The sequence below is a fragment of the Bison bison genome, unplaced genomic scaffold (genome assembly GCF_000754665.1).
Source record: "Bison bison bison isolate TAMUID 2011002044 unplaced genomic scaffold, Bison_UMD1.0 scf7180017864075, whole genome shotgun sequence".
In the NCBI taxonomy this organism is placed as follows: Eukaryota; Metazoa; Chordata; class Mammalia; order Artiodactyla; family Bovidae; genus Bison; species Bison bison.
The window spans coordinates 174,835-184,184 of record NW_011494647.1 but is presented as its reverse complement, the minus strand read 5'-3'; the positions used below and the strand labels follow the sequence as shown (position 1 = coordinate 184,184).

The window sequence follows — 9,350 nt, the reverse complement described above, 5'->3', positions numbered from 1 at the left end:
GCGGGCCGTGCCAGGACCCATCCCCAGGGAGGGGCAGGCAGGGCAGCTGCTTTGACTGAGGTGGCTTTCTCCTCAGTCTTCGTGTAGAGTGCTGAATACAAACACAGCTTCAGGCAAGTCTCCTAGGCTCTTTGCAAACCTATCCCTAGGCCTTCCTGGTCCTCTAAAGATCCCCAAACTGCTTCTAGATCTTTGTTTGGAATAGGGACTGTACTGGCATTTGGGTAGGACAGTTTTCCCTTATGTGGCCCCTACACACTGAATTCCAGAGGTTTTCCTCAAAGTGACATTTCAAGACACCCTTAGGGGAACCTTATTTGCTGAGCTTTCTGGAGTTAGTGGCCCTGTCTTCCACCAGCTGATGGAGAAGGGGACCCGTGTGACTAAGGGAAAGAGGTAAACAGGCCCGGCTTCAAACTCTGCTGTTCATTCAGGACCAATTGCTTGACTTTTTAAGACTTGGGTTTTCCCCTGTTTATTAAAGGGAATTCTACTACTGTTTGGAAAGGTTTTGTTTACTGTGTTTGTTTTTGAGAATTAAATGTGATAATGTAGATGAAAGCAGCTAGCCGGTGCTAGCTCGTTAATTTGTTAATTTCTTGTCCTCCTCCTCTTCTTGTCCCACTGAGTCTTCTAAATTATGGTCTGGACTTTGCCCCGCTGATCATGAATGAACCAAGAGAATCGGGGAAGTAGATGCACAGCTGTGAAACAAGGTTTCCCTGTGTCTCAGTGTGAGAGCGAGCAGCCGTTCTGCCCAGATGTGCCGGGGCGCCCAGAGGCAGATGTGAGCCCCGCGACCATGTTCGCTTTCCCTCAGCAGCTTCTCATGGTCCTCACCCTTCGTTTGCTTCGGTGTAAATCTTTCTAAGTAGGAAGATGTCTAAGGAAGACCATACGGTTTTCAGTCGGGTGCCGACTCCTGGTTTTCATTTTGAAGAATTCTATTATTGCAAACCATAAGACCACTTACAAAAAGCTTCCTCTGAGGAGGAATGTTTATTTATTTGGTCTTGATGCTAGGAGAGTGGGTTACTTCTGTGAACAGCTTTTTCTGAATGAGCTTTGAACCAGGACTTTGTTTCTTCTTGAAGGCTTTAGAGGAGAATCGTTTCCCTGCAGCGCGCAGTTGATGCCATTTTCCCTGGCTCCTGACCTCTTTCCTCCGTTTTCAAAGCCGGCATTGTCTGGCTGGGTCCTTCTCACGTTGTATCCCTCTTGCTTCCTTCTTCTGTCTCCCTGTCCACATTTAAGGGCCTTCCTGATTACTCTGGGCTTATCTAAACAGTCCAGGACAATCTCTCAGTTAAAGTCTGCTCACTAGCAACCTTCAGCCCATGTGCCCTCTAACCTGACATACTCACTGTTCCATTGATTTACTATGTGGATGTCTTGGTAGGGGGATGATTCTGCTTACCAACGTCTGCCCTCTGTTCCTTAAAGATTCACATCCATCCCACAGGCAAAATACACTCATCCTGTTCCGGAATCTCCAAAAGTTTCCACTCGTTACATCCAGAGAATAGTTGTGCAAATAAGGAAACAGAAATTTGTTACTCAAGGCTTGGTTTGTGAGGGTTGGTCATACCTTGCACATAAGAAGCCAGTGCCATTAATAAATGGAAGAAGAGCCTGTGTGTTAGAACAGGGAAAATCCTGAAATCTAAGCCATATTCTAATTCAGAGTAAGCTTTTAGACTTTATAGTGTATAGGTTCATGGAACTGATGTGTCGTAATAGTAATACTATGTGTTTCTAAAGCAGCTTTTAGTTTGCAAAGCATGTCCACATCCATATATTATCTATCTTCCTATATTTTGCTGTTTAAAATAGCTTTCTGAGGAAATGGCTCAAACACTACTATTCTCTGTGAGTAGTTGGACAACTGAAGGCCGAATGTATGGTCTTATAACTCCTCAGTAATAAAGCTAACACTTGTACTTTGGATTTCTGCCTTCAACGTCACTATTCTTTCAAACCTGTTCTCTTATTGATTTGTGTCCCTGCTCCTTCTTTACCCACAGTAAAGTAGGAACAGTGTAAAATTAAAACAAAGTTGTAAAAGGTCAATATTTTTGGATGCCAAGCAAATTATAAAAATGAAGATTAAACAATGAAAATATGTTAACTGTATGTGAATTTTATGTAGAATGGTAACTTTTGACAATTTTGGCAAAATTGGAAGCATATTTGGGAATAAGGAGAATTTTTAAGTATGTGATATATTCATGGGCTTCCCTGGTGGCTCAGAGGGTAAAGCATCTGCCTGCAATGCAGGAGACCCAGGTTTGATCCCTGGGTTGGGAAGATCCCCTGGAGAAGGAAATGGCAACCCACTCTGGTACTCTTGCCTGGAAAATCCCATGGATGGAGAAGCCTGTAGGCTACAGTCTAAGGTAGGCTACAGTCTATGGGGTCACAAAGAGTTGGACACGATTGAGTGACTTCACTTTCACTTTCTGATATATTCATAAGGCAAAATATACAACAACTAAACGTTGTATTTCTGAATAACTAGAAAAATGATGTCAACATAATGGGAATTATGATACTGAATTATGTAAATATAATTTCAATAAAGTTTAAAATAGATTAACTTACAGAAAAAAAAATAGTACAAGGAAATACATAATGTTAATAGAGACCATAAAATTTGGTGATTGAATTATTAGTGTTTATAATATTTGTCCATTTTCTCATAGAACTGGGAAAAAGTTATTAAAGTACTTTATTGGGAATTGATTATGGATGAAGTTGGTGAATATTTGCATATTAATAATTTGTTAAATATTACAGCATTTTCACATGTTTTCTTTTAAATACTTGCATTTTGTTAATTCAAACAGGTTTACTCGAAACCAACAAAGGATTTTAGAGCAAAATAAGAGCCAGAGGGAAGATGGCAATGTAAGTAAATAGAAATGTTATAAAATAAACAATGGAAAATTTTACAAATTGCATGGTAAGGTGCAAAGCTTACCTAAAACAAGTCTTTGCCTTAATGACTTATTGAGTTATTGATAAGAGCTCATAAGAAGATTCTCTAATTAAGCAGGGAAGCCATGTTAGTGGTGAGATGGGATTACTCCTAGTGTTGCCAATGGAATGGAGAATTCTCTCCGAGGATACCTCCAAAATAAGATCTTCCTTTTTCCAAAGGAAAGTCTCTGGGGAGAAGGCCATGATAAACTGCCTTATGCAGTTTTTTCTAAATTGTGTTTTTGATTGTTTTGTTTTCAGACTACCAGTGAACCTTCTGCCCCATCCTCAGATCTCCTTGACCTGAGTCCCAGCCTTCCAACGCCTAGGACCACCCTGGGAGAAGTCAGCACCCTGAATGCTCAGCTTTCAGACTTAAGTAAATAAGCACGTGGGTCTTTTCAGACCAGCAGAAGAGCTTAATGTGAAACAGTTCTCCTTGGTTTCTTGATTAAATGCAACTTGAGAAGGACTGAAGTCAATTTGAGTATCAGAGAACTGTATCAGGAGATGTAATTACTTCTTCGCCAGTGGTTAGGTCTACCCAGTACAGGAATGGGATGTGTCTAGGGAAGGAGGTCCTTGAAACCCATCCCACTGGCTTGGAATTCACCTGGCCTGCTTACAGAGCTTGTTCAACTCCATGGCCAACATTTACACGTACTCTGAACCCATTCACTATTATCTTTGGGTTTCTCTGCCATACTACAGCATCAGGTAAGGGAATATTTGATACAGATAGAGAAAATCAGGAGTTATGAGGCCTCATGAGGTGAAATGTAGAGGATAAATCACAGACTTTTGAGTCAGAGAAGTCCAAGTTGAAATGCACCAGTCCAGTTCTGTTACTTCTTAGCCACCCAACTCTTGAGACTTTCCTACTAAGTGAGTTGCATTAATGGGTTTTTGTGAAAGTAAAGGATGATGTTGCACTGTAGGCTTAGAGTTAGCTATTTGTCTAATTTATTTGTTACTTCCTATTATCCTTCCCAAAGAGTTTTGGTAAATTACAAAGTAAAATGGGGGCTTCCCTCGTAGCTCAGTTGGTAAAGAATCTGCCTGCAACGCAGGAGACCTGGGTTCGATCCCTGGAATGGAAATATCCCCTGGAGAAGGAAATGGCAACCCACTCCAGTATTCTTGCCTGGAGGATCCCATGGACAGAGGAGCCTGGCGGGCTTCAGTCCATGGGTTCGCAAGAGTTGGACACAACTTAGTGACTAAACTACCACCAAACATAATGAAAAATCCTGAAATCCAGAATTTTCTGCCAAGTTAAAATGAGTTTGTTTGCCATTTATGTTAGCAAGATTTTTTTAGAATCAAAATATTCAGTATTATTCAATTTGTGGTTTTCTTATAAATTCCTCCCTTCCTCCATTTCTAAAATGTTGGCTGCTTGCTTAGACCAGTGGGATGTTTGGAATCTATTATATTGAAGAGTTTTCAAGTTTTTATCAGTGTTTTCAGAGGGGGAGAAATAATTATTCTCTATGGGGTATCTCATGATTATGGAAACTTAAGAGTTTGGAGAGGTGAGAGTAGAACTTTGTATACCACACTTTTTACTTTTGTGCTTCACAGGAAAAGACATAAAATCCCTTCCATTCTGAGTCAGCCTGGGATTTTAGAAAACCCAATATAATAATTGTTACCTTCACAGCATCCTCTTTTTATGACAGGGAATTTCTCTCTCTCCAGTTGCCATAAATGTTTTTTAATTTTTGTTTGAGGAGATACCATGATTTTATGGTGATAAAACTAATCTCAATCTCTTTCATTTGATGGTGGCAATGGAAAATCCAACAGAACTGATGGACAGAATGTTTTAAAGCTGAACAAGTACATTTTGTGTTCTAGATTTCAGCTCTCTGAGACCAGTTGTACCAAACAACTTCAAACCCAGTCTTAATACACAGGTGGATCTGCTAGCCTTGGAAAATACAGAAACACCCCTGTAAGTATGTTAGTAATACTCCAGAACTAATTCAATCTCATTCCTCATATTTAAGAAAACATGGCATAATAGAAAAGGTGGAGTACTTGGGAATCTGACATAACTGATACAGAATTTCAGTACTGCTCCTGGTGGCTCAGATGGTAAAGAATCCACCTGCGATGCAGGAGACCCAGGTTCAATCCCTGGGTGAGGAAGATCCCCTGGAGGAGGGCATGGTAACGCACTCCAGTATTCTTGCCTGGAGAATTCCATGGACAGAGAAGCCTGGCAGACTACAGTCCATGGGGTTGAGAAGAGTCAGACATGACTGAGCAACTAACACATTCATTTTCGCTAGGGATCTGACATAACTGATTTAGACTTTCAGTACTATTTCTTAGTAGCTGTGCGACCTTGAATGAGAAACTTATCCAGCATGAGCCTTCATTTTTCTTCCAAGAATCCTCTCTAGGATTCTTCAAAAGATTCTGTGAAATGCTACATGTACCTCCTAGGATAGCACTCTGTACATAATAAGCATTCAATAAATCCTGTTTCTCTGTTTTTTTTATAGTGGTAACGGGAGGTAGGAAAACTGTATTGACAGTGAGGGGAACAGAAATGGCCACACAGATTGCAGAGCACTCGCTATGTGGGAGACACTTTGCTGAGCTGTTTTTATTTCATTTAATCTTTGCAATAGTTCTTGAATCAGTGCTGTTATCATTATTCCCATTTTATAGGAAAAAAGCCTGAGATTTAGGGAATAGAACTTACCCAAGTTCATATACTAATTAACTAGCAGGTCTGGTGAACTGATAGTTTACCAAAAAAGAAATACAAATGGGCCTAAAGACATATTTTTGCTCAGTGATGCTCAGCCTTACTTACAGTTACAGAAGTATAAGTTAAAACGCAATAAGACTGTTTTTTAACCTCACAGATTGGCATAAGTCTGCATGTTTGTTAACGTGCTTTGTTGACTGTGGAGAGACAAATACTATAACAAAACTGTGCGGTTCTTGTTAGGGGGCACATGGCAATTTCTGTTAAAATTATAAATGTATGTAAAATTATAAACATACCTTTGGACTTGCAGTCTCACTTCTAGGTATTTATGCTCACTTATGCAAAATAAAGTCAGTTGTTCTTGACAACATTTGTGCAATAGATAATTGGAAACAACTCAAATACCCTTCAGTTTGGGGAATAATTAAGTAAACATCTACACACTGTATTATGCTGCTGGGGAAGAAAAGTAGGCCCTTACGTGAGGGACAATCACCAGTGTATTTATTATTAAGTAAGTAAAGCTGCAAAGCACTGTGCATATACTCTCTTGCATTTGTGTAAGAAAGTGGGAAATAATATATGCTAATATTTGCCTCTCTTTGCATAAAGAAATATAAGAAAAATGCAGAGGAACCTAAACAAAGTATAGAAAAGTGACTGAAAAACCTTAACCTAAGGTTAAGAAGAGGCAGGATGGAGTAGATAAATAGCAAAAAAAAATAAGCAGAAGTTAGATTTGCCTTCCGTCAAGGCCTATATTCTTTTTTTCCCTTTTAAATATATGTATTTCAGGTAATAGGCAATACACCTCCATGTTTCAGATATCAAAGCAGTATTAAAAGATGTACAAGGACAATACTCGATCTTACCCCACTCCTATCCTGCCTGTTCCTACCCTTGGGTCATACCTGCTTCCACCCAGGGAACCCCTCTGTTAGTTTCTTATTTATCCTTCCAAAGGGTCTTTATGTAAATAGGAATATGAATTATTTTTCTCCTTTATTAAATGAAGGGCAGCAAACTGTATGTACTGTTTCAAAACTTTCTTTTGTTTTTCATACAACAGCATATCTTGGCTGTATTTTTATGTCATTGGACTTAGATTTTTTTCAGTCACTTTTCTGGTTAAAAAGAGGTGCAGAGGGAGGAGAAGAGAAAGGAGAATCAAACTAGGGAGAAAAAGAGGGGAAAAAGTGTGTAAGGGGAGAAGAGAGAAAGGAAAGATTCACGTGCTGTCGTTTGAACCTCCAAACGATAAGGTTGGGTAGGTACCTTAACTTGACACCTTCTGGTATTGACTTCTGTGGTGCAAGTAATTGTTGAAATGTTGTAGGCAGAACTCCAGTGAAGTTGCTTAGTAAATCATGTTGTCTGAAGTAGCTGATTCTATTTTCCTTTATCCTGAAAATCTTGTTAGGAAAGATTGACCATATAAATGAAATCCCATTACAAAAAAAAATGTATAAAACCACACAAAGATCAAATCCTAGCTACTAGCTGCTTGGTATCATGGATCTCATACTTCAAGGTGCATAAAAATCACTTGAGTGACTATTAAAAAGTAAAAGGGCTAGACCCCAGAAACTCTGATTCAATAGCAGGAATCTTTAGTTTTAAAAAGAGTTTCTGGGGAACCATAAAACAGTGATCAGCTGATCATTAGAAACTTTATTTTGATTGTCTACCCAAGATCCAGATATCAAAATAATTATAGTAGTTCTTAGAATTCACTGGAGTGAAAGATAATGGGTGACATCTGTTTTGTTTTCTAGACAATGTCTTTTGAACATATTTTTTCTAATTTTTGAAAACTTACCTGAATGATACTATCACTAGTCTGGTTTTTTATAGTGTTGGAAATTGAAGCACTAAAGTTCCCTAAGGCATCAATCTGAGTTGAATCAGGTGCGAAAGATTACTTGTAGAAAAAAGTGAAAGTTGCTTAGTCATGACCAACTCTTTGCAACTCCATGGACTGTAGCCTGCCAGGCTCCCCTGTCCATGGAATTCTCCAGGCAAGAATACTGGAGTGGGTTGCCATGCCCTTCCTCAGAGGGTCTTCCTGACCCAGGGATTGAACCTGGTTCTCCCACATTGCAGGCAGATTCTTTACCATCTGAGCCACTTGGGAAGCCCAAAGATTATAAGAGGCACAATCAGCTGTCAAAATATCTGGCAGTCTTAAGGTTTTCCCACCCCTCTTTTGTTTGCAGTACAATTTATCACACAACAAATGAGTGATGGAATTTCTCATAATGGACCAGATTCCTGAAAAGCAGTGATGATGATAGGATAAAGTCATATTTATAGCCTACTTAGTATCGGGCAGCAGGCTAAGAATAAGACATGCTCTCTGGTTCCTTAATCTAGTGCTCCTTGAAGTGCTCTGAGGTAGGTACCCCCAGTACTCACTGTACTGGTGAGGAAACCAAGACTGAGAAATATCAGCTTGCCAAACAAAAGGTTGTCCAACTAGTGCAGAAGGAGGATTCAAATTCAAGTGAATCTGATTTCAATACCTGCTCTCTCTCTTTTTTTTTCTTTTCACTCTAATTTTATTTTTACAATTTCCATATGGTAAAATTGACCCTTTTTTTGTTTGCTGCAGAGCTCTGTGTTTTTTCTAACATATATATAGATGCATGTAACCATCCCCACACTCTGAATATGGAATAGTTCATTATCCAAAAAAACTCCCTTATGCTAGTCCCTTATAGTCACCCCCCACCCCCAAGCCTCAGCAGCCACCAGTCTGTTCTGTCATTACAGTTGGTCTTTTTGACAATAGGGTCTGAATAGTCATATGGTATGTGATATTTCTGGAAAGGTTATGTAAAATTGTTTGCTTCGTGTATTTTGAAGCTCTTTCAGTGCATTTGCATTCAGGATTGTTGTCTTCTTGGAGAATTGACTCTTTTTATCATTATGTAATGTCCCTCTTTATCCTTTGTAATTGTCTTTACCTTGATGTTTACTTTGATTGTAATCAAAGCCACTCTAACTTTCTTTTGATTATATTTGTATGGTATATCTAACTTTTTACTTTTAACTATTTGAAGTGAGTGTCTTGCAGATAACTTATGGTTGGGTCATACGTTTTTATATACTCTCATAATATCTGTCTTTAATTGGTATGCTTAGACTGTTGATATTTAATATGTCTGGATTAGGACCACTGTTGTGTGATTCGCTTTTCTGTTTGTTTCCTTTGCTGTTTTTTTGGTTGTGTTTTGTTTTTTCTGTTTCCTCTTTCCTTCATACTTTGGGCTCTTTGGATGTTTTTGATATCCATTTTATTATGATACTATATTTTTGTACAGTTTATATATGGGGAGGGGAGGACTGGTTGCTCTAGGAACTGCAATTTTTTTAGTGTATTTAAAACCAGTATTTTCCCATTTGAAGTGAAATATAGAAATTTTATACAGCTCTCCCCTTTATATGATAGTTATCGTATATATTATGCATATATATGTTAAAAAACCACTACCAATGAAAAATTATTTTACAATTTTTTCATAATACAGTTTTTACTTGCAGCCCTTAAATAAATTTTAAAGACTCAGGAAGAGTAGAATAGTCTGTCATATTTACCTAATATTTACCATTCTTGGTTGCTGTCCTTTCATTTTCCTCTGGT

General features: G+C 38.6%; 1 protein-coding gene across 2 annotated transcripts in view; it reads left to right on the top strand.

The window, feature by feature from the left end:
• The window catches only part of TOM1L1 (target of myb1 (chicken)-like 1), a 61,567-nt gene that overhangs the window by 42,137 nt on the left and 10,080 nt on the right, over positions 1–9,350 (top strand). For both annotated transcript variants that reach the window (XM_010837488.1, XM_010837487.1), the window contains exons 9-11: positions 2,847–2,907; positions 3,241–3,358; positions 4,840–4,936. In XM_010837488.1, coding sequence (XP_010835790.1) covers positions 2,847–2,907; positions 3,241–3,358; positions 4,840–4,936 — 276 coding nt within the window. The remainder of the gene's footprint in view (positions 1–2,846; positions 2,908–3,240; positions 3,359–4,839; positions 4,937–9,350) is intronic.